Genomic DNA, 26,253 nt, shown 5'->3' on the forward strand with positions numbered 1-26,253 from the left:
TAACAAAAGTTTTACATACAAACCCGATATCAACTAAAGGATGAATCAAATAATATAATTCTAGGAGGTTTTTATGAACAAGAAATTAAATTAACTGATTTCCCGAACACCTTTTTAATTGAGCGTATTATAAAAAAAGTTAAAGATAAAATGCTTGTTAAATGGATGGGTTTCGATTCAAGTCATAATTCGTGGATATCGTCAGCAGATATTTTAAAATAAAGATTTTTTTTAATGTATGTAATTTATTTTTTTATTTATTATTATTATTATTTTTTAATTTTGTAATGTCCATACGCTAGTGTCTTAATCCCATCATTCATTATATAACGTTTATCATCGTTAGCACTTAATACAAGTTTATTCATTGTTTTAGAATGGACGATATGTTTATTCGATTGAATAAAATTCATGTTTCTACATGTTTGTTTATCATCAACATTTTTATGGTTTATATATGCATTTAATATTTCTTTATAATGTCTAAATTGCATATGTTTTTCAATTACATATTTTTTTACACCTTTAGCTTTTTTTACCTCAATGTCGTCCACAGTTCTGTAAGCGTATAATTTCGGTCTTAATGAAACAAATTCTTTTAAAATTTTTCCACCCATTTCATCTTTGAAATAACCAGGCTGATTTTTATAAATTTCACTAAAACAATAATGATCGATAGGATAATTTGATGTATCAAAAAACGGTGATAAATCATATCTTATATCATTAAAAAAATTGTGTGTTCGAATAGCATATACCATAGAATCTGTATCCGAGTATAAAGAATTTATTTTGTTACCATATTTTTTTTTCATTACATTATAATGAAAATCATACATAAATGTTTTTGAAACATCTAAAATTGCGAATCCTACATAAATTGCTTTATCAAATTTAATAGTTTCCTTATGTTGATGAATAGCCATAAGATTTTCAGAGTATATAGTTCTATCTTTAAAGTTAGTTTTCATCATTAATTTACTTGCTTTTCTAGTTGATGAAACCAACTTTAAAGAAATTCTAGCACGCACATTTTCCATACATTTACCAAAAACACTATTAATTAATAACTTCCAAAAATTTTTTTCAAAGTTGTTTTTAGCTTTTACTCTCATATTTGTACAGAGTTCAATATATGGGGCCATCCATTTACTTTGTGAAAATCGGATAGCTCGATGAATTTTTTTTAATTTAAGTCCATTAGCAATTGCTTGTTTCAAATTTTTATAGTGTATAATATAATTTTTTTTCGGTGATAACGTAGTAATTAATTTTTTAACTTTTGAATTTGGAGGACATTCGTTTAAAGGTAAAAATGGAAAATCGTTATGTTTTTTATGTAAATATTTAGGGTAATCAATATCGACTTCTAATATATAACCAACTTTTGAATCGTTTGGAATTTTTGTAACATCTATATCCAAGTCATCAACCCATTCAAAATCTTTAAAAGGTAGTTCAGTTAACATCGACTTTCCATATAAATTCACGCAATCGAGATACGTTAACCATGTAATTGGTTTATTCGGATTATAGTTCAAACCTTTAATGTTTGGTATGTTCGCTTTAGCATATCTTTTAGTTGATTGAGTTATTCCACCTCGGATCGAATTTTCGAAATACAAAAGCATGTTAAAGTCTTTTAATCTTTCTAATTTAACCTTAGTATATTTAAGCATACAATCAAAAGCAAATCCTGGAGCAGTCATATAATGAGCAGGATCTAGTTTAAGAGTAGATAAACATAAATCTCTAAAATTTTCAAATACATCCGTTAATATACTTACATCAGTTTTCAAGTAAAGGTCGCTATATTCACCCAAAGTTTTTAAATCGAATACTCTCCATATTTTTTTAGCATGAGAATAATCATCATCATTAATTTCTTCATCTTTTAAAGAGTTATAAAATACAGATTTCGGAGGCAAACGAGTTTCATTTAATTTACTCCAACTATCAATATATTCATAAGGAAAAACCCCTTTTCGTGTGACTAAATCTAATTTTTTATTAGAAAATATTTTTAGAGTTTCTCTAAACCTTGATTTATCTTCAGACAAATTTTCTGCAAGTTCGCTTAATGAGGAGGCCATAAAACGGAATGTGTCAACAAACTTTATACTAAATCTGGGAGCAATTTCTTTGCTAAAGGATATATATTTTTCTGATGAATTCGGAATAACATGGATATCATTATTATCACAACCAAGTTCTCGAATTATAAAATGACTATCGTAGGATAAGTTATGAAAAAAAATTGGAACAAATGATGGATTAGTTATTACAAAATTACATTTAAGACAAAGGCATTGTCTATATTTACCAGTAAAATGACAGTGATCTCTAACCTTTAATAAATTATTTTTTTTAAAAGATAATAAACATTTTTCACAAACCTCCGCTCTCTGAAATTGTTTTTCTTCCGTTTCAGTCAATGTAGTCATTGGTATATTAATTTCATATACATCATTTATCTTTTTTCCAATATCGATCATATTTTCCATAAACTTTTTTGCTGCATCTTTACCTCTATACATTATTATCTTTGTTGGAATTTTAAATTGATGCAATAGCTTTTCTGTTATACTGTCATAGTCAACTTTTACATAAAACGCATAACTCATAATTTCATGTAAATGAGTAATATGGGTTTTAGAAACCTTAGATTTTTTACTACTTTTATTCAACTCTATAGTCTGTTTAGGGTTTAAAATACATTCAAAGTCAGCATAAATAACAAACGGTATTCTATTGGTTTTTTTATAACTTTTAAAATATATGAATTCATCATCTTTTCCTTCTTCAAACATTATTGGTCTTCCTAATTCATTCTTATCACACATTTGCTTATGTTTAATCAATCCTTCTTCACCCCAAAGTTTACTTTTACACGGTTTATTCCCGAAAATTGTAAAACATCTCTTACAAATAATTAACTTAGAACAATTTTTAGTTTTCTGACTTCTAATAAATCTTGAGAAATCTTTAATATAACAATAATGTAATGTTTTATCGTTATTGTATAAAAATAGATCAAAATGATTTTTTCTTTCTATTTTACTTATACATAAAGGAAAAATATTACTTTTATTATTTAAACTATAAATATTAACTGAAACATTGTTTAGACGTTCAAATTTTTTTATTTGTTTTATTGGTGTCGGAAAATCAATACATTTAAAATTTAATCCACTTTTTTTTTCTAGAATATTGAAATACGTTTGGTTAAATCGTGATTTATTCGAACGTTTATCATATTTGCTAAGTATAGAATATTTAAAACAATATTCATCTTTATTTCTAACATTTATAATGGCTTTTTTTTTTTTTATAAATATAGGTAAATCAATATATGAACTTCCTTTCAAAGGGTTTACTAAATTAATTCTTAATTGTAACCCATCTATTGATACAAGTGACCAACCTGAACCTTTTGCAATAAATTCTGATTCCTCAGTTAATATTTTATTAAACATTCTGTTCAATAAAATAGTAAAATCAGATGAACTACATGCTAAAATGTTTGAAGTTTTAAAAGCCATATCCTGAATATCATGGGTTACTGGACGTTCGTAAACAGTGTCAACATGTATATTAAATTTTATCGATGTATTTAAACATGATTTTTTCAACTTAGAAATTAGCTTATCTGAAATATAACTAAAAAATGATTTATAGTCTGTATATTTCTTGCTGTTCTTGATGATGAAAGTTTTTGAACATTTTTTAAATCTCTCGATTTCAATCATTCCGGTTCCCGACGTATTCATACGCTGATATTTTGTAATTACTTTTCTTTTCATAGTAAGGCTATAATAAAAAAAACATTTTTTTTTCTCTTTAAATATATATAAATATTTTATTTTTATTAAATAAAAAAAATCATTGAGTAAAATAAATAATATCTAATGTTTCAAGTAATATAAATTTAATTAATAAAATCAATAGGTTCTGTTAGTGCTTTCATGTCGCGTAATAATACATAAAATTTATTGCATAGGTTATGAGTTGAATTATCTCTTTCAAAACTTGTATACGAATAAAGGGCATAATAATTTTTCACAAGCTGTTGTGTTTCCTTTAATTTTTTTATTCTTTCTTTTAAATTTTTTTCTTTTTCTGTGTCAAATGAGTATGTTTTTGCTAAAAATTTTTCATGTTTTAACATTTTAATGTCTCTTTTAATTAAAGTTAGCGCAGTTTTTCTTTCTCTCTGATCTAGTATTTCTTGTTTTTCGTTGTTATCCATTTCATTTTTTAGTCTTTTGATTTCGTTTTTGATATGATCAAATAATGGATGTGCATAATCCATTTCTAAATCCATTTTTTCTATAAAAAATATTTTTTTGTATTATATATTTTATCTAAAAAAATATGAAAAATTTTTTTTAAATATATTTTACCAAACCAACTATTGACTCGAATAAAACTTAGTTTTTAAAATAGTTTCATATGTTATTCCACACCGTTGTAGCCACCGAATTATCGGATTCGGGTCGGTTATAAATGTTAACGAATCGTCTAAGCGACACACAAAACGAGTGTAATGTGGAACTATAAAAGTCACTGGAGCTTTGCCATCTGTACGCTAGATTCATTGATTCATACAACCGACCACATCTACAGAAGGTCATTTTCTATGAAAATTTTACGAATATATGAACTATTTACAAAAACAATACTTGTCTTATTTCATATCAATAGTTGACGAGTTAAGATTGAAAATTAATGTTAACCAAATGTATTACATGCTATTTATTATAAATGGACAGTATTTTTTGAAAAACATAATTATAATATTTAATATTTATTTTATTGTTGATACAAATAGTACTCATTATTCTGTGATTAACTTAAATTTCCGCTTTTCAAAAAAACTTTTTATCTTCATCTTTATAATTATTTATATTAAAACAGTTTCATATCATTAGCAATGTTTATTTTCTATTTAGGTTCAGTGTATACCTAATATTCTTTATTTTTTTGTTAAAGTAAAAAAAATAATTCAGAATGTTGATATATTTATTTTTTTATTTTATAAAAATAACAATTAATAATAGTTTAATCAATAATAACATTAAAATAAAACTAAATTAAATATGGTTAATTGAATAACTAGTGATTTGAAATCGGACGATTATAATTTAATATAGAAACAAATTCGCAATTACCATTTTTTTAGATCGTCTAGTTGATCATACAAATTTGATAAATTTTTGCGTATGCGTCTATCGCATTGTAAACCAATATAATTAGTATAATTGTACTCGCTTAAAAATGTTATTTTTTTCATCTCTTAAATTTATTATTTCTACTAGGTTCGGTATTTTTTTTTTTTATATGCCTGACGAATATTTTTATTTATTATTCTAATCTTTTCTTTTTTAATTTCTTCCTCTCTATTTGAAAATTCATCATTTTGCTGTCTTTGATTTAATTTTTCCTCGATTAATGTGTTGACATATTTGATTTGAGATTCCATTGTATTATTCTTTAATTTATAAGTATTTATATTATATATTTTTTTTATTGTTAAGTATAGATTAGGACTATTACTAGTAATAAAAATGGTTAAAAAAAAAATGTTTAATTTATTTCATTAATAGACAATATTTAAATAAAATAGACCGATAGAAAAAAATTTAAAAAAATAAAAAAAACTTGTATTAGATCATTTTTAATATTCTTTTAATGGTTATAATATTATCGATATTTCTTTTATCCTTAATAATAATAATAAAAAAACCAAGTTCATATCACAGTTTAAGAACGAAAATATTGAATTTTATCATATTATTATCGTTTATTTTGTTTTAAATAAAATGTTACCTGACGTATAATATAGGCTACATTACTGTAGCGTTATTATGATAAAAGTTGGTATTATATTCAACTATTTATTTATTTTTTAAAAAAAAAATTTTAGATTCATTATAAATAATTTTATATAATACAATAAAAACTGAAATAATAACAATAAGTACTTACATTTAAATTTCTGTAGATGTTTGAAAAAAAAATGTTGGTGTTCTGCGTATACTTGTGTTCACAATAAAACTGAATGTTTTTAAAAAAATGTTTCCTTATTATATAGTACTCAATTTTCCATCTCTTTAAAAATCTTATAATCAATTGTGTTAATAGAAAGTATACTATTTTTTTTATGATATTCATATTATGTTTACAGAGTCGGAGGTTATATTTTAATACGATATCCGCATTTCTGTAATTAAGAACCTGTTATTATTGCTAAATGCTAAAATATATTAAATAGGTAAAAAAAACTCTGGGTTTAAAGATTATATCATATAACGATAGTGACGAGGTCGTAGTCGTATAATGAACTTTAAATAAAAACATTAACGAACACGTTTCGAAAAATACTGTCAATTCTCAGAACTATGATTAATTTGAGATATTTGCACATTATATACTAAAAAATATGAAATCTGTATATCTGTAAATAAGAATAGTTATTATTGCTAAATGCCAAAATATATTAAATAGATAAAAACATCCTGGGTTTGAAGATTATAGTAATGATGTCGTGGTCGTGTAATGAACTTTATAAAAAAACCGGTTATTATTGTTAAATATATTAAATAGGTAAAAAACTCTAGGTTTAAAGATTATATAGTGACGAGGTCGTAGTCGTATAATGAACTTTAAATAAAAACATTGACCAACACGTTTCGAAAATACTGTCAATTCTCAGAACTATTATTAATTTGAAATATTTGTACATTATATACTAAAAAAAAAAAAATGAAATCTGTATATCTGCAAATAAGAACCTGTTATTATTGTTAAATGTCAAAATATAGTAAATAGGTAAAAAAACCCTGGGTTTAAAGATTATATAGTGGCGAGGTCGTAGTCGTATAATGAACTTTAAATAAAAACAGTCGAACACGTTTCGAAAATACTGGCAATTCTCAGAACTATTATTAATTTGAGTTATTTACATATTATATATTAAACTATGAAATCTGCTTATCTGTAAATAAGAAAAGGTTATTATTGATTAATGTATTAAATAGGTAAAAAAAAAAAGAAATCTGGTTTTGAAGAATGTAATAACGAGGGTGAGGTCGTATAATGAACTCAGACTACTTGTGACCGGGGAGAGAACACATATATAAGGAAGCCTTTTGATATAACTTTTTCAGTCTACTTCAACGAGTCTACAGCGAGTCCATGTTTTTATACAAATAGTTTTCTATTTTTTTATTAAATTAAAATACTTTTCTAAGTACTTCTAAGTACTTCTCATTCTAAATAATGTCGGTCAATTCATTTAGGAGTGATGATGAAGAATCCTTTGCTGTAAGCGATGTAAGTATAAAAAAAAAAAAATATGTCTATATATTTATATAGATATATTATTTTATATTTAAATAGAATCAAATATTAAGCCATAGTTGGTAAAGATAAATATAACGTTACTATTACTTTTTTAAATGTTGAAATTATTAAACATTTAATTAAAACTGTGTATAAACTAAAAAACATTAACTAATCGCTTAAATATTGTTATAGGTGGATATGATAGAAGCGCAAGATAGAAAAACTGGAACAAAACCGGGTGGTCAAAAGAGGGTATGTGAGAAAAAAAATAATGGAAAAAAATCGAAAAAAGTGAGTGATTTTACATAACCCATCAGGTGAACAAAATTATAATTAAATTATTTTTTTTAAAAGAATGTTTCTTATCGAGATAAAATTGGGAAAATGATGAAAGATCACAAAATTGCACTCGAAGTCAGAAATTCAATGAGCATTCGGCAAGACGATGGGATTTTAATTGTAAAGGCACCTGCTGACGAAAAATCGACTGACTATTGGACGTTGTCGCATTATAAAACAAAAAACATTGAGCATGTTGATTCTAAGGACAGGTGATATATAATATTATTTTACTATCGCGCTTCGAATATAACTAAATAACTATAGTATACATTAATACTATAGTTATTTATTTTTAAAGTAAGATATTATTATAAAAAATAATTTTTGTATGAATATTTTTTATAGATGGAAACATGCTGAGTGTTCGATGAAACTTTCAATAACCGATCAGGCAAAGGACCAAGCCATATCGAGTGAACTAAATGAATTGGTTCAAACACTTTTCGACCGATTTATGAAGGATTCAAAGAAAAAAATTACACGTATTTGATATGTAATAAACTATGTTTATAATAGTGGTGGAAATCATTTAATAAATAATAAAACTTTAATTACAATATATTATGTCTATTTTATTTAAATAAAAAAAAAAATAATACATTCATAGGTTAAAATAAAAAAAAAAAAAATAATATAAAAATTATTATTAATAGTTAATATATAACTATATAAGCAGTATTAATAAATAATGATATATTTTTTTCGATAGCGAAATATTTTGAAAAAGTCATAATTCATAAATATATATATATTTTTTTTATTACAATATTATTAAATCCTGCAAAATCATGTTTGATAAAGAATTAAAATGAAATTGTAATAGCTCGTACATGAATGAAATATCATCACTTTGTATATTGCTATAGCTGAAATCATAATTTTGAATATATTGGTTTGTAAACTCGTTTCGTTGACAAGACAATGGTAACCCGTTTACGTCAGCCTTGATTAACGCGTAAGCTGTATCGAATGTTTTTTGGTATGATTCCAACTTTTTCTGTTTTTCAACTATATACAAGTCTATACAATGTTGTAATTGTTTTAAACGATGAAGATCAACATGAGATAATGTTATGTAATTATCATTAGAATATAAAACAATAGTTGATTGGTTTACGTTAACAGAGTAGAAAAAGTTGTCTGAAATTCTAACACGTTTACATCGAGTATGTAAATTATTAATAATTGTATTAAAATTGTTTTCACACATTAATGTGCACCACTGTTCTAGATCAAGCGTTACAACTTTTTTAGTTAATTTACATTCTAATAATATAATAATTGAAATCTGTTTATTAACTAGAAGTCCAACCGTCACACTTTTCTTGCTAAAAGGACGGATATCGAACACTGATTTTGATACAACGAGTGATGGATTCATATTATATGTTGATGAGTTCTACCAATGGTGAACACTTTTTGAACAACAATAATTTTCTAAAATATTAAAAAAAAAAAATGTAGTAAAGAGCTATTGTTTTTAAGTATGAATATGATCAGTAGGAAGCTTAGCTTAAACTAGTAATTTTTATTTACTTCTACATATTATATACTAAACCTATGGGGGGGGGGGGTCTAGACATTTAAAAAAAAAAAAAAAAAATGTGAACATGTGGCCAAGTCAGATAACGAGTAAAGGGCTATTATACTTACCTACTTACCTAACCATAGAACCTGAAATTTTATAAACATTAACATATTTAATTTAAACTAGACGCGTTATCCCACTAGGCCACATGTTCACGAGGTATTATATCATGTATTAACACAATTAAATTATTTATTATAATAATAAATATTTATTTACCATAGCATAAAAAAGTTAGAAGTTAGAATCATACAATTTGTCAGAAAACAGTATCATATGACCTAGATTCACAATTACATTCACAAATGTTGTTAATATTACCGTATTTTTTTATCACATTTTCAATAAACTGATTTCCTTTTGATAATAGAACATATATACATTTCGGATTCCATCTTGAGTGTTCGATCCATGGATTATCATCTTTTTCCCAATTATGTAAGATAAGTCCACAGCAAAAACATTCAACGATATCTTTTTTTCCTGAATATATAAAACCGCATTCAGCTAATGAGTATTTATCTTGAGATGAAGTTAGTGGAAATAAATTGAATGTTTTCAATCTTGATGAAAATGTAGTATATTGTGGATGTGCAGGATATACATTGTTTCGTACTAAAGTAACAAGTGAGCAAAAATTGTTGCTAAATTTTCGAAAATTCATTTTTTAAAACTGAAAATATTCACTTACAAAAAAAATGTTTTAACAGAAAATAACAGAACTTGATCAAACGAAGGTTTATTACTAACTGAACTAAAGTGGATTAAATAAACAATTTATAACATTTTTTTAAAAGATACAGTGTAACCAATATGTATGATATACAGGGAAAAAAAAATGGCTTGAGGCGGATAGTCCCGCTTGATTTTTTAAAATCTCCCTGCCTAAAAGTGCTCAGAACATACATTATGGTTTTTGAAAAAACAGTGTTTTTTCGTGTTACAGGGAAAAAAAAATGGCTTGAGGCGGATAGTCCCGCTTGATTTTTTAAAATCTCCCTGCCCAAAAGTGCTCAGAACATACATTATGGTTTTTGAAAAAACAGTGTTTTTCGTGTTACAGGGAAAAAAAAAATGACTTGAGGCGGATAGTCCCCCTTAAACTTTTAAAATCTCCCTGCCCAAAAGTGCTCAGAAATATTTATTTATTATTATTTATTTATTTATCCGGAATATTTTTTTTACGGTTACTTGAAGGAAAACTTATGGATAACCTAGTATTGGATTTTTGAACCTTAAGTATAAATCACAAAAATTTTATGATTTTTCAACTTCAAAATTCTTTGTAAATTTTCGTGATTTTCATATATTTTCTAAACATTTGAACTTTAAATGCTTATAAACAAAAATTGTGACTAACGATTTTTTATATTTTATTTACCACGATAAGTTTTAATTATCTATAAGTAGCCTAAAAAATGTCAAAATATTTTGAAAATTTAATCGCAAATAGATAACGCTAATATAAACGTTTGTTGAAAATTTCAAGTATTTACAAAGATTCGTTTTTGAGTTACAGCAAAATCTAAAAATCGATTTTGTCTTTTCAAAGAGGGGCTGAAGTCAAAAACGAAGCATTATTACTACTCCAAAAAGTGATGACAGACACAAAAATCATTGTAAAATCAATACATTCATCACTCCGTTCAGAATCTAAAAATATGAATTTGTATTATTCGTCAAAATTAACTTATAAAATCATATTTTATAGTTTTTATGAAGTAAAAATATCACGTTAAATGAAACATGTGCAAGTTAAAAATTATAAATTAGAATCATTTTCGTAATCAAGTAGTCAAGGATCAAGACACTTACTTGTGTTAACTTCGGGCATAAAATATGAACAATTCGTTTATAATATCAAAAATCTTTATTAAATGAACAACAACTACACCCAATAGCTAAGTAAAAACAACCATCAATTACGTTAAAAGGCCGTCCGGTGAACGGCACACGACCAACTAGTTTTTCTCTGAGGCGATCGGGCATCGGATGTCGTCCCCACTACCGCCCTCTGTCGGTGCATACAATTAATAATTGAGTGTTTTATAAGCAGTTAATTTGTCAAAATCATCATATAAAAACATGTATTATAGTGCATTCAAAATACCAGGTTAAATGAAACACGTGAAAGATAATAATGGTAAATTTCTTAAACTATTGTTCAAGCTTCTAAACATTAACTTAATATTTGAGTGTTTTATACATGTTTTATAATGATCATTTAAATATAGTAAAAATAAAAGATATTTATAGCATAGGTAAATTTTAAGAATAAACAATACAAGCTAAAGATGTTTACTATTATTTTATTCAGATATTTAACAAATCTCAATTGTTTCACAGCTATTAATTTAGTATCAATTATATTCAAAAACCATTGCACGCACATTGCATGAATCCAATATTATTATCAGTATCTTCTAGTCCATTTTCAACATAGGATGTTGATACTTTCCTTGGTGGTAGAAACGTGAATTTGTGTCTCAGCATGCCATGATTGATCTGATATACTGCAATCTGAAAAAATGTAGTAAGTTAATAATGTATAATGGTTGGAGTATAACTTGAGAATACAGTGTTTTACTGGCAGTTCAAAGTATGAATTTGTAATATTGGTCAATATTATCATATAAAAAACATGTTTTATAGTGTTTATGTAGTATCAGCTTAAATGACAAATATGGATGTTAGTAATGGTAAATAAGAATCATTCACTTAATCTAATGGTCTACGTTTCATGACACTAACATCATAATTGAGATTTTTATGAGCAGCTAAAAATATGAATTTGTAATATGAGTCAAAATTATGATATATAAGCACGTTTTATGGTGTTTATTATTAAGTATGAGCCTAAATGAAATATATGGAAGTTAATAATGGCAAATAAGAACCATTTACTTAATATAATGGTTAGGGTTTTATGACACTAACTTTTTGTAAAACTACTATTAATTGAATATCAATTACATTCAATACCCATTACACGCACGTTGCATAAAACCATTATTATTAGCAGTACCTTCTATTCCATTCTCAACGGAAGATGTTGTAACTTTCCCAAGTGATAGAAATGTTAATTCATGTCTCAGCATGCCTCCAGTGATCTGCTGTACTGCCATCTAAAACACAAAGTAGTCAGTTAAATATGTATAATGGTTAAAGAAATAATTATAATGCTTAGCAATAAAAGAGATAGTACAAATCGACCAGAATGTTTTGTTGAGTTTTAATGTAAAACAAAATATAAGTAAACAATACACTTGTACATTAACTTAAAATTGCTGCTTTTCAATATTAAAATAATAAGAGTTTGTAATACTTGTATACATTATACAATAAGAATCATTGTCATAATACAGTAGTCAAGGTTTCTAGACACTAACATGAGAATTCAGTGTTTTATAAGCAGTTTAAAATATGACTTTGTAATATTTGTTAAAATTACCATGTAAAATCATGTTTTATTGTGTTTATGAAGTATCAGCTTAAATGTAATATTTGAATGTCAATTATGGAAAATTAGAATCATTTTCTTATAATCTAATGGTCAGGGTTTCATGACACTGACTTTTTGTAACACTACTATTAGTTTAATATCAATTAAATTCAATACCCATTACACGCACGTTGCACAAAACCATTATTATTAGCAGTATCGTCTAGTCCATTTTCAACGTAGGATGTTGATATTTTGCATAGTGGTAGAAATGTGAATTCATGTCTCATCATGTATTGAGTGACCTGCTGTACTGCCATCTAAAAATTAAAAATAGTCATTTAAATATGTAAAATGGTTGGAGAATAACTTGAGAATACTGTGTTTTACAAAGAGTTCAAAGTATGACTCTGTAATATTTGTTTAAATTACCATGTAAAATCATGTCAAAGTTATGATATTAAATCATTTTTTATTCTGCTTATGAAGTATCAGCTTAAATGTAATATTTGAATGTCAATTATGGAAAATTAGAATCATTTTCTTATAATCTAATGGTCAGGGTTTCATGACACTGACTTTTTGTAACACTACTATTAGTTTAATATCAATTAAATTCAATACCCATTACACGCACGTTGCACAAAACCATTATTATTAGCAGTATCGTCTAGTCCATTTTCAACGTAGGATGTTGATATTTTGCATAGTGGTAGAAATGTGAATTCATGTCTCAGCATGTATTGAGTGATCTGCTGTACAGCCATCTAAAAAAAAATAGTAAGTTAAATATGTATAATGGTCCAATGGAGGATAAAATGTCGCTACTAGACACCGTAAGGAGAACAACAATTTTTATATAACAACTAGTACGTGGACAACACTGAATAATTTTGAAATGGAAACAATCAATACATAAACTAACAGACAAAGTTCATTTTTATTACAAAATTCTTGAAAACGATTTACAATTGAAACTTTAATACAAATACGAATGTAAAACTGCAAAATGACATTATGAAATATAGACATAATATATAACAGACGATAAGAAATAATAATTATGATAAGCCATAAAAGATAGTACCTACAAATATACCAGAATGTTTTGTAGAATATAAGTGTACCTATTATAAGTGTAACTAAAGAATACATTTGTACAACAACTGAAAATTTGCTCCTCTTCAATATGAAAAAAGTGGGTATCGCTCCGCTGTATAGTAGAGATGGAGAGTAGGTCACTGGTCACTATAATGGATGTGTTAAATTTGAATGCAACGACGGGTAGCATTGTATACGAAAAACGATTCTGAACGGAGATGATTTGTCAGTCAATGATAATTAGTTGGACATATTATATTGTTACCCATATTTAAATTGTAATACATCGTTATTTTACGCGATTTCGTAAAAAATTATATTTCATACGCACATAACATGTTTTCTATATTGACACCGGAATATTTTTTTTACGGTTACTTGAAGGAAAACTTATGGATAACCTAGTATTGGATTTTTGAACCTTAAGTATAAATCACAAAAATTTTATGATTTTTCAACTTCAAAATTCTTTGTAAATTTTCGTGATTTTCATATATTTTCTAAACATTTGAACTTTAAATGCTTATAAACAAAAATTGTGACTAACGATTTTTTATATTTTATTTACCACGATAAGTTTTAATTATCTATAAGTAGCCTAAAAAATGTCAAAATATTTTGAAAATTTAATCGCAAATAGATAACGCTAATATAAACGTTTGTTGAAAATTTCAAGTATTTACAAAGATTCGTTTTTGAGTTACAGCAAAATCTAAAAATCGATTTTGTCTTTTCAAAGAGGGGCTGAAGTCAAAAACGAAGCATTATTACTACTCCAAAAAGTGATGACAGACACAAAAATCATTGTAAAATCAATACATTCATCACTCCGTTCAGAATCTAAAAATATGAATTTGTATTATTCGTCAAAATTAACTTATAAAATCATATTTTATAGTTTTTATGAAGTAAAAATATCACGTTAAATGAAACATGTGCAAGTTAAAAATTATAAATTAGAATCATTTTCGTAATCAAGTAGTCAAGGATCAAGACACTTACTTGTGTTAACTTCGGGCATAAAATATGAACAATTCGTTTATAATATCAAAAATCTTTATTAAATGAACAACAACTACACCCAATAGCTAAGTAAAAACAACCATCAATTACGTTAAAAGGCCGTCCGGTGAACGGCACACGACCAACTAGTTTTTCTCTGAGGCGATCGGGCATCGGATGTCGTCCCCACTACCGCCCTCTGTCGGTGCATACAATTAATAATTGAGTGTTTTATAAGCAGTTAATTTGTCAAAATCATCATATAAAAACATGTATTATAGTGCATTCAAAATACCAGGTTAAATGAAACACGTGAAAGATAATAATGGTAAATTTCTTAAACTATTGTTCAAGCTTCTAAACATTAACTTAATATTTGAGTGTTTTATACATGTTTTATAATGATCATTTAAATATAGTAAAAATAAAAGATATTTATAGCATAGGTAAATTTTAAGAATAAACAATACAAGCTAAAGATGTTTACTATTATTTTATTCAGATATTTAACAAATCTCAATTGTTTCACAGCTATTAATTTAGTATCAATTATATTCAAAAACCATTGCACGCACATTGCATGAATCCAATATTATTATCAGTATCTTCTAGTCCATTTTCAACATAGGATGTTGATACTTTCCTTGGTGGTAGAAACGTGAATTTGTGTCTCAGCATGCCATGATTGATCTGATATACTGCAATCTGAAAAAATGTAGTAAGTTAATAATGTATAATGGTTGGAGTATAACTTGAGAATACAGTGTTTTACTGGCAGTTCAAAGTATGAATTTGTAATATTGGTCAATATTATCATATAAAAAACATGTTTTATAGTGTTTATGTAGTATCAGCTTAAATGACAAATATGGATGTTAGTAATGGTAAATAAGAATCATTCACTTAATCTAATGGTCTACGTTTCATGACACTAACATCATAATTGAGATTTTTATGAGCAGCTAAAAATATGAATTTGTAATATGAGTCAAAATTATGATATATAAGCACGTTTTATGGTGTTTATTATTAAGTATGAGCCTAAATGAAATATATGGAAGTTAATAATGGCAAATAAGAACCATTTACTTAATATAATGGTTAGGGTTTTATGACACTAACTTTTTGTAAAACTACTATTAATTGAATATCAATTACATTCAATACCCATTACACGCACGTTGCATAAAACCATTATTATTAGCAGTACCTTCTATTCCATTCTCAACGGAAGATGTTGTAACTTTCCCAAGTGATAGAAATGTTAATTCATGTCTCAGCATGCCTCCAGTGATCTGCTGTACTGCCATCTAAAACACAAAGTAGTCAGTTAAATATGTATAATGGTTAAAGAAATAATTATAATGCTTAGCAATAAAAGAGATAGTACAAATCGACCAGAATGTTTTGTTGAGTTTTAATGTAAAACAAAATATAAGTAAACAATACACTTGTACATTAACTTAAAATTGCTGCTTTTCAATATTAAAATAATAAGAGTTTGTAATACTTGTATACATTATACAATAAGAATCATTGTCATAATACAGTAGTCAAGGTTTCTAGACACTAACATGAGAATTCAGTGTTTTATAAGCAGTTTAAAATATGACTTTGTAATATTTGTTAAAATTACCATGTAAAATCATGTTTTATTGTGTTTATGAAGTATCAGCTTAAATGTAATATTTGAATGTCAATTATGGAAAATTAGAATCATTTTCTTATAATCTAATGGTCAGGGTTTCATGACACTGACTTTTTGTAACACTACTATTAGTTTAATATCAATTAAATTCAATACCCATTACACGCACGTTGCACAAAACCATTATTATTAGCAGTATCGTCTAGTCCATTTTCAACGTAGGATGTTGATATTTTGCATAGTGGTAGAAATGTGAATTCATGTCTCATCATGTATTGAGTGACCTGCTGTACTGCCATCTAAAAATTAAAAATAGTCATTTAAATATGTAAAATGGTTGGAGAATAACTTGAGAATACTGTGTTTTACAAAGAGTTCAAAGTATGACTCTGTAATATTTGTTTAAATTACCATGTAAAATCATGTCAAAGTTATGATATTAAATCATTTTTTATTCTGCTTATGAAGTATCAGCTTAAATGTAATATTTGAATGTCAATTATGGAAAATTAGAATCATTTTCTTATAATCTAATGGTCAGGGTTTCATGACACTGACTTTTTGTAACACTACTATTAGTTTAATATCAATTAAATTCAATACCCATTACACGCACGTTGCACAAAACCATTATTATTAGCAGTATCGTCTAGTCCATTTTCAACGTAGGATGTTGATATTTTGCATAGTGGTAGAAATGTGAATTCATGTCTCAGCATGTATTGAGTGATCTGCTGTACAGCCATCTAAAAAAAAATAGTAAGTTAAATATGTATAATGGTCCAATGGAGGATAAAATGTCGCTACTAGACACCGTAAGGAGAACAACAATTTTTATATAACAACTAGTACGTGGACAACACTGAATAATTTTGAAATGGAAACAATCAATACATAAACTAACAGACAAAGTTCATTTTTATTACAAAATTCTTGAAAACGATTTACAATTGAAACTTTAATACAAATACGAATGTAAAACTGCAAAATGACATTATGAAATATAGACATAATATATAACAGACGATAAGAAATAATAATTATGATAAGCCATAAAAGATAGTACCTACAAATATACCAGAATGTTTTGTAGAATATAAGTGTACCTATTATAAGTGTAACTAAAGAATACATTTGTACAACAACTGAAAATTTGCTCCTCTTCAATATGAAAAAAGTGGGTATCGCTCCGCTGTATAGTAGAGATGGAGAGTAGGTCACTGGTCACTATAATGGATGTGTTAAATTTGAATGCAACGACGGGTAGCATTGTATACGAAAAACGATTCTGAACGGAGATGATTTGTCAGTCAATGATAATTAGTTGGACATATTATATTGTTACCCATATTTAAATTGTAATACATCGTTATTTTACGCGATTTCGTAAAAAATTATATTTCATACGCACATAACATGTTTTCTATATTGACACCGGAATATTTTTTTTACGGTTACTTGAAGGAAAACTTATGGATAACCTAGTATTGGATTTTTGAACCTTAAGTATAAATCACAAAAATTTTATGATTTTTCAACTTCAAAATTCTTTGTAAATTTTCGTGATTTTCATATATTTTCTAAACATTTGAACTTTAAATGCTTATAAACAAAAATTGTGACTAACGATTTTTTATATTTTATTTACCACGATAAGTTTTAATTATCTATAAGTAGCCTAAAAAATGTCAAAATATTTTGAAAATTTAATCGCAAATAGATAACGCTAATATAAACGTTTGTTGAAAATTTCAAGTATTTACAAAGATTCGTTTTTGAGTTACAGCAAAATCTAAAAATCGATTTTGTCTTTTCAAAGAGGGGCTGAAGTCAAAAACGAAGCATTATTACTACTCCAAAAAGTGATGACAGACACAAAAATCATTGTAAAATCAATACATTCATCACTCCGTTCAGAATCTAAAAATATGAATTTGTATTATTCGTCAAAATTAACTTATAAAATCATATTTTATAGTTTTTATGAAGTAAAAATATCACGTTAAATGAAACATGTGCAAGTTAAAAATTATAAATTAGAATCATTTTCGTAATCAAGTAGTCAAGGATCAAGACACTTACTTGTGTTAACTTCGGGCATAAAATATGAACAATTCGTTTATAATATCAAAAATCTTTATTAAATGAACAACAACTACACCCAATAGCTAAGTAAAAACAACCATCAATTACGTTAAAAGGCCGTCCGGTGAACGGCACACGACCAACTAGTTTTTCTCTGAGGCGATCGGGCATCGGATGTCGTCCCCACTACCGCCCTCTGTCGGTGCATACAATTAATAATTGAGTGTTTTATAAGCAGTTAATTTGTCAAAATCATCATATAAAAACATGTATTATAGTGCATTCAAAATACCAGGTTAAATGAAACACGTGAAAGATAATAATGGTAAATTTCTTAAACTATTGTTCAAGCTTCTAAACATTAACTTAATATTTGAGTGTTTTATACATGTTTTATAATGATCATTTAAATATAGTAAAAATAAAAGATATTTATAGCATAGGTAAATTTTAAGAATAAACAATACAAGCTAAAGATGTTTACTATTATTTTATTCAGATATTTAACAAATCTCAATTGTTTCACAGCTATTAATTTAGTATCAATTATATTCAAAAACCATTGCACGCACATTGCATGAATCCAATATTATTATCAGTATCTTCTAGTCCATTTTCAACATAGGATGTTGATACTTTCCTTGGTGGTAGAAACGTGAATTTGTGTCTCAGCATGCCATGATTGATCTGATATACTGCAATCTGAAAAAATGTAGTAAGTTAATAATGTATAATGGTTGGAGTATAACTTGAGAATACAGTGTTTTACTGGCAGTTCAAAGTATGAATTTGTAATATTGGTCAATATTATCATATAAAAAACATGTTTTATAGTGTTTATGTAGTATCAGCTTAAATGACAAATATGGATGTTAGTAATGGTAAATAAGAATCATTCACTTAATCTAATGGTCTACGTTTCATGACACTAACATCATAATTGAGATTTTTATGAGCAGCTAAAAATATGAATTTGTAATATGAGTCAAAATTATGATATATAAGCACGTTTTATGGTGTTTATTATTAAGTATGAGCCTAAATGAAATATATGGAAGTTAATAATGGCAAATAAGAACCATTTACTTAATATAATGGTTAGGGTTTTATGACACTAACTTTTTGTAAAACTACTATTAATTGAATATCAATTACATTCAATACCCATTACACGCACGTTGCATAAAACCATTATTATTAGCAGTACCTTCTATTCCATTCTCAACGGAAGATGTTGTAACTTTCCCAAGTGATAGAAATGTTAATTCATGTCTCAGCATGCCTCCAGTGATCTGCTGTACTGCCATCTAAAACACAAAGTAGTCAGTTAAATATGTATAATGGTTAAAGAAATAATTATAATGCTTAGCAATAAAAGAGATAGTACAAATCGACCAGAATGTTTTGTTGAGTTTTAATGTAAACAAAATATAAGTAAACAATACACTTGTACATTAACTTAAAATTGCTGCTTTTCAATATTAAAATAATAAGAGTTTGTAATACTTGTATACATTATACAATAAGAATCATTGTCATAATACAGTAGTCAAGGTTTCTAGACACTAACATGAGAATTCAGTGTTTTATAAGCAGTTTAAAATATGACTTTGTAATATTTGTTAAAATTACCATGTAAAATCATGTTTTATTGTGTTTATGAAGTATCAGCTTAAATGTAATATTTGAATGTCAATTATGGAAAATTAGAATCATTTTCTTATAATCTAATGGTCAGGGTTTCATGACACTGACTTTTTGTAACACTACTATTAGTTTAATATCAATTAAATTCAATACCCATTACACGCACGTTGCACAAAACCATTATTATTAGCAGTATCGTCTAGTCCATTTTCAACGTAGGATGTTGATATTTTGCATAGTGGTAGAAATGTGAATTCATGTCTCATCATGTATTGAGTGACCTGCTGTACTGCCATCTAAAAATTAAAAATAGTCATTTAAATATGTAAAATGGTTGGAGAATAACTTGAGAATACTGTGTTTTACAAAGAGTTCAAAGTATGACTCTGTAATATTTGTTTAAATTACCATGTAAAATCATGTCAAAGTTATGATATTAAATCATTTTTTATTCTGCTTATGAAGTATCAGCTTAAATGTAATATTTGAATGTCAATTATGGAAAATTAGAATCATTTTCTTATAATCTAATGGTCAGGGTTTCATGACACTGACTTTTTGTAACACTACTATTAGTTTAATATCAATTAAATTCAATACCCATTACACGCACGTTGCACAAAACCATTATTATTAGCAGTATCGTCTAGTCCATTTTCAACGTAGGATGTTGATATTTTGCATAGTGGTAGAAATGTGAATTCATGTCTCAGCATGTATTGAGTGATCTGCTGTACAGCCATCTAAAAAAAAAATAGTAAGTTAAATATGTATAATGGTCCAATGGAGGATAAAATGTCGCTACTAGACACCGTAAGGAGAACAACAATTTTTATATAACAACTAGTACGTGGACAACACTGAATAATTTTGAAATGGAAACAATCAATACATAAACTAACAGACAAAGTTCATTTTTATTACAAAATTCTTGAAAACGATTTACAATTGAAACTTTAATACAAATACGAATGTAAAACTGCAAAATGACATTATGAAATATAGACATAATATATAACAGACGATAAGAAATAATAATTATGATAAGCCATAAAAGATAGTACCTACAAATATACCAGAATGTTTTGTAGAATATAAGTGTACCTATTATAAGTGTAACTAAAGAATACATTTGTACAACAACTGAAAATTTGCTCCTCTTCAATATGAAAAAAGTGGGTATCGCTCCGCTGTATAGTAGAGATGGAGAGTAGGTCACTGGTCACTATAATGGATGTGTTAAATTTGAATGCAACGACGGGTAGCATTGTATACGAAAAACGATTCTGAACGGAGATGATTTGTCAGTCAATGATAATTAGTTGGACATATTATATTGTTACCCATATTTAAATTGTAATACATCGTTATTTTACGCGATTTCGTAAAAAATTATATTTCATACGCACATAACATGTTTTCTATATTGACACCGGAATATTTTTTTTACGGTTACTTGAAGGAAAACTTATGGATAACCTAGTATTGGATTTTTGAACCTTAAGTATAAATCACAAAAATTTTATGATTTTTCAACTTCAAAATTCTTTGTAAATTTTCGTGATTTTCATATATTTTCTAAACATTTGAACTTTAAATGCTTATAAACAAAAATTGTGACTAACGATTTTTTATATTTTATTTACCACGATAAGTTTTAATTATCTATAAGTAGCCTAAAAAATGTCAAAATATTTTGAAAATTTAATCGCAAATAGATAACGCTAATATAAACGTTTGTTGAAAATTTCAAGTATTTACAAAGATTCGTTTTTGAGTTACAGCAAAATCTAAAAATCGATTTTGTCTTTTCAAAGAGGGGCTGAAGTCAAAAACGAAGCATTATTACTACTCCAAAAAGTGATGACAGACACAAAAATCATTGTAAAATCAATACATTCATCACTCCGTTCAGAATCTAAAAATATGAATTTGTATTATTCGTCAAAATTAACTTATAAAATCATATTTTATAGTTTTTATGAAGTAAAAATATCACGTTAAATGAAACATGTGCAAGTTAAAAATTATAAATTAGAATCATTTTCGTAATCAAGTAGTCAAGGATCAAGACACTTACTTGTGTTAACTTCGGGCATAAAATATGAACAATTCGTTTATAATATCAAAAATCTTTATTAAATGAACAACAACTACACCCAATAGCTAAGTAAAAACAACCATCAATTACGTTAAAAGGCCGTCCGGTGAACGGCACACGACCAACTAGTTTTTCTCTGAGGCGATCGGGCATCGGATGTCGTCCCCACTACCGCCCTCTGTCGGTGCATACAATTAATAATTGAGTGTTTTATAAGCAGTTAATTTGTCAAAATCATCATATAAAAACATGTATTATAGTGCATTCAAAATACCAGGTTAAATGAAACACGTGAAAGATAATAATGGTAAATTTCTTAAACTATTGTTCAAGCTTCTAAACATTAACTTAATATTTGAGTGTTTTATACATGTTTTATAATGATCATTTAAATATAGTAAAAATAAAAGATATTTATAGCATAGGTAAATTTTAAGAATAAACAATACAAGCTAAAGATGTTTACTATTATTTTATTCAGATATTTAACAAATCTCAATTGTTTCACAGCTATTAATTTAGTATCAATTATATTCAAAAACCATTGCACGCACATTGCATGAATCCAATATTATTATCAGTATCTTCTAGTCCATTTTCAACATAGGATGTTGATACTTTCCTTGGTGGTAGAAACGTGAATTTGTGTCTCAGCATGCCATGATTGATCTGATATACTGCAATCTGAAAAAATGTAGTAAGTTAATAATGTATAATGGTTGGAGTATAACTTGAGAATACAGTGTTTTACTGGCAGTTCAAAGTATGAATTTGTAATATTGGTCAATATTATCATATAAAAAACATGTTTTATAGTGTTTATGTAGTATCAGCTTAAATGACAAATATGGATGTTAGTAATGGTAAATAAGAATCATTCACTTAATCTAATGGTCTACGTTTCATGACACTAACATCATAATTGAGATTTTTATGAGCAGCTAAAAATATGAATTTGTAATATGAGTCAAAATTATGATATATAAGCACGTTTTATGGTGTTTATTATTAAGTATGAGCCTAAATGAAATATATGGAAGTTAATAATGGCAAATAAGAACCATTTACTTAATATAATGGTTAGGGTTTTATGACACTAACTTTTTGTAAAACTACTATTAATTGAATATCAATTACATTCAATACCCATTACACGCACGTTGCATAAAACCATTATTATTAGCAGTACCTTCTATTCCATTCTCAACGGAAGATGTTGTAACTTTCCCAAGTGATAGAAATGTTAATTCATGTCTCAGCATGCCTCCAGTGATCTGCTGTACTGCCATCTAAAACACAAAGTAGTCAGTTAAATATGTATAATGGTTAAAGAAATAATTATAATGCTTAGCAATAAAAGAGATAGTACAAATCGACCAGAATGTTTTGTTGAGTTTTAATGTAAAACAAAATATAAGTAAACAATACACTTGTACATTAACTTAAAATTGCTGCTTTTCAATATTAAAATAATAAGAGTTTGTAATACTTGTATACATTATACAATAAGAATCATTGTCATAATACAGTAGTCAAGGTTTCTAGACACTAACATGAGAATTCAGTGTTTTATAAGCAGTTTAAAATATGACTTTGTAATATTTGTTAAAATTACCATGTAAAATCATGTTTTATTGTGTTTATGAAGTATCAGCTTAAATGTAATATTTGAATGTCAATTATGGAAAATTAGAATCATTTTCTTATAATCTAATGGTCAGGGTTTCATGACACTGACTTTTTGTAACACTACTATTAGTTTAATATCAATTAAATTCAATACCCATTACACGCACGTTGCACAAAACCATTATTATTAGCAGTATCGTCTAGTCCATTTTCAACGTAGGATGTTGATATTTTGCATAGTGGTAGAAATGTGAATTCATGTCTCATCATGTATTGAGTGACCTGCTGTACTGCCATCTAAAAATTAAAAATAGTCATTTAAATATGTAAAATGGTTGGAGAATAACTTGAGAATACTGTGTTTTACAAAGAGTTCAAAGTATGACTCTGTAATATTTGTTTAAATTACCATGTAAAATCATGTCAAAGTTATGATATTAAATCATTTTTTATTCTGCTTATGAAGTATCAGCTTAAATGTAATATTTGAATGTCAATTATGGAAAATTAGAATCATTTTCTTATAATCTAATGGTCAGGGTTTCATGACACTGACTTTTTGTAACACTACTATTAGTTTAATATCAATTAAATTCAATACCCATTACACGCACGTTGCACAAAACCATTATTATTAGCAGTATCGTCTAGTCCATTTTCAACGTAGGATGTTGATATTTTGCATAGTGGTAGAAATGTGAATTCATGTCTCAGCATGTATTGAGTGATCTGCTGTACAGCCATCTAAAAAAAAATAGTAAGTTAAATATGTATAATGGTCCAATGGAGGATAAAATGTCGCTACTAGACACCGTAAGGAGAACAACAATTTTTATATAACAACTAGTACGTGGACAACACTGAATAATTTTGAAATGGAAACAATCAATACATAAACTAACAGACAAAGTTCATTTTTATTACAAAATTCTTGAAAACGATTTACAATTGAAACTTTAATACAAATACGAATGTAAAACTGCAAAATGACATTATGAAATATAGACATAATATATAACAGACGATAAGAAATAATAATTATGATAAGCCATAAAAGATAGTACCTACAAATATACCAGAATGTTTTGTAGAATATAAGTGTACCTATTATAAGTGTAACTAAAGAATACATTTGTACAACAACTGAAAATTTGCTCCTCTTCAATATGAAAAAAGTGGGTATCGCTCCGCTGTATAGTAGAGATGGAGAGTAGGTCACTGGTCACTATAATGGATGTGTTAAATTTGAATGCAACGACGGGTAGCATTGTATACGAAAAACGATTCTGAACGGAGATGATTTGTCAGTCAATGATAATTAGTTGGACATATTATATTGTTACCCATATTTAAATTGTAATACATCGTTATTTTACGCGATTTCGTAAAAAATTATATTTCATACGCACATAACATGTTTTCTATATTGACACCGGAATATTTTTTTAACGGTTACTTGAAGGAAAACTTATGGATAACCTAGTATTGGATTTTTGAACCTTAAGTATAAATCACAAAAATTTTATGATTTTTCAACTTCAAAATTCTTTGTAAATTTTCGTGATTTTCATATATTTTCTAAACATTTGAACTTTAAATGCTTATAAACAAAAATTGTGACTAACGATTTTTTATATTTTATTTACCACGATAAGTTTTAATTATCTATAAGTAGCCTAAAAAATGTCAAAATATTTTGAAAATTTAATCGCAAATAGATAACGCTAATATAAACGTTTGTTGAAAATTTCAAGTATTTACAAAGATTCGTTTTTGAGTTACAGCAAAATCTAAAAATCGATTTTGTCTTTTCAAAGAGGGGCTGAAGTCAAAAACGAAGCATTATTACTACTCCAAAAAGTGATGACAGACACAAAAATCATTGTAAAATCAATACATTCATCACTCCGTTCAGAATCTAAAAATATGAATTTGTATTATTCGTCAAAATTAACTTATAAAATCATATTTTATAGTTTTTATGAAGTAAAAATATCACGTTAAATGAAACATGTGCAAGTTAAAAATTATAAATTAGAATCATTTTCGTAATCAAGTAGTCAAGGATCAAGACACTTACTTGTGTTAACTTCGGGCATAAAATATGAACAATTCGTTTATAATATCAAAAATCTTTATTAAATGAACAACAACTACACCCAATAGCTAAGTAAAAACAACCATCAATTACGTTAAAAGGCCGTCCGGTGAACGGCACACGACCAACTAGTTTTTCTCTGAGGCGATCGGGCATCGGATGTCGTCCCCCACTACCGCCCTCTGTCGGTGCATACAATTAATAATTGAGTGTTTTATAAGAA

At 26.8% G+C, this 26,253-nt stretch overlaps 2 protein-coding genes and 4 long non-coding RNA genes across 14 annotated transcripts; 1 reads left to right on the plus strand and 5 right to left on the minus strand.

Annotated features, from left to right (window-relative positions):
- Positions 1-33: 33 nt before the first annotated feature.
- LOC132931348 (uncharacterized) lies at positions 34-3,810 on the minus strand. Its single transcript, XM_060997393.1, has one exon. The coding sequence runs from the start codon at positions 3,801-3,803 to the stop codon at positions 270-272; it is 3,534 nt and encodes a 1,177-aa protein (XP_060853376.1). The 5' UTR covers positions 3,804-3,810; the 3' UTR covers positions 34-269.
- Positions 3,811-6,395: 2,585 nt separating this feature from the next.
- On the plus strand, positions 6,396-8,248 carry LOC132931228 (uncharacterized). Its single transcript, XM_060997348.1, has 4 exons — positions 6,396-7,335; positions 7,540-7,638; positions 7,702-7,898; positions 8,035-8,248. The coding sequence occupies exons 1-4, from the start codon at positions 7,282-7,284 to the stop codon at positions 8,177-8,179; spliced, it is 495 nt and encodes a 164-aa protein (XP_060853331.1). The 5' UTR covers positions 6,396-7,281; the 3' UTR covers positions 8,180-8,248.
- A 3,331-nt stretch (positions 8,249-11,579) lies between these two features.
- On the minus strand, positions 11,580-13,591 carry LOC132931314 (uncharacterized). Of its 3 annotated transcripts, none has more exons than XR_009662457.1 (4): positions 13,344-13,591; positions 12,910-13,039; positions 12,303-12,402; positions 11,580-11,797 (listed from the first exon to the last, which is right to left on the minus strand). It is a non-coding gene; the product is annotated as an uncharacterized LOC132931314 (long non-coding RNA). The 3 variants fall into 3 exon arrangements; XR_009662456.1 differs by having other exon boundaries at positions 12,897-13,039; positions 13,357-13,589; XR_009662455.1 differs by having other exon boundaries at positions 12,897-13,039; positions 13,344-13,589.
- A 1,718-nt stretch (positions 13,592-15,309) lies between these two features.
- On the minus strand, positions 15,310-17,321 carry LOC132931313 (uncharacterized). Of its 3 annotated transcripts, none has more exons than XR_009662454.1 (4): positions 17,074-17,321; positions 16,640-16,769; positions 16,033-16,132; positions 15,310-15,527 (listed from the first exon to the last, which is right to left on the minus strand). It is a non-coding gene; the product is annotated as an uncharacterized LOC132931313 (long non-coding RNA). The 3 variants fall into 3 exon arrangements; XR_009662453.1 differs by having other exon boundaries at positions 16,627-16,769; positions 17,087-17,319; XR_009662452.1 differs by having other exon boundaries at positions 16,627-16,769; positions 17,074-17,319.
- Positions 17,322-19,039: 1,718 nt separating this feature from the next.
- LOC132931299 (uncharacterized) lies at positions 19,040-21,156 on the minus strand. Of its 3 annotated transcripts, none has more exons than XR_009662444.1 (4): positions 20,803-21,156; positions 20,369-20,498; positions 19,763-19,862; positions 19,040-19,257 (listed from the first exon to the last, which is right to left on the minus strand). It is a non-coding gene; the product is annotated as an uncharacterized LOC132931299 (long non-coding RNA). The 3 variants fall into 3 exon arrangements; XR_009662445.1 differs by having other exon boundaries at positions 20,356-20,498; positions 20,816-21,154; XR_009662443.1 differs by having other exon boundaries at positions 20,356-20,498; positions 20,803-21,154.
- Positions 21,157-22,756: 1,600 nt separating this feature from the next.
- LOC132931298 (uncharacterized) lies at positions 22,757-24,779 on the minus strand. 3 transcript variants are annotated; one of them, XR_009662442.1, is made up of 4 exons: positions 24,534-24,779; positions 24,100-24,229; positions 23,493-23,592; positions 22,757-22,987 (listed from the first exon to the last, which is right to left on the minus strand). It is a non-coding gene; the product is annotated as an uncharacterized LOC132931298 (long non-coding RNA). The 3 variants fall into 3 exon arrangements; XR_009662441.1 differs by having other exon boundaries at positions 24,087-24,229; positions 24,547-24,777; XR_009662440.1 differs by having other exon boundaries at positions 24,087-24,229; positions 24,534-24,777.
- Positions 24,780-26,253: the final 1,474 nt, after the last annotated feature.

The sequence above is a fragment of the Rhopalosiphum padi genome, unplaced genomic scaffold (genome assembly GCF_020882245.1).
Source record: "Rhopalosiphum padi isolate XX-2018 unplaced genomic scaffold, ASM2088224v1 scaffold1, whole genome shotgun sequence".
Taxonomy (NCBI): Eukaryota; Metazoa; Arthropoda; class Insecta; order Hemiptera; family Aphididae; genus Rhopalosiphum; species Rhopalosiphum padi.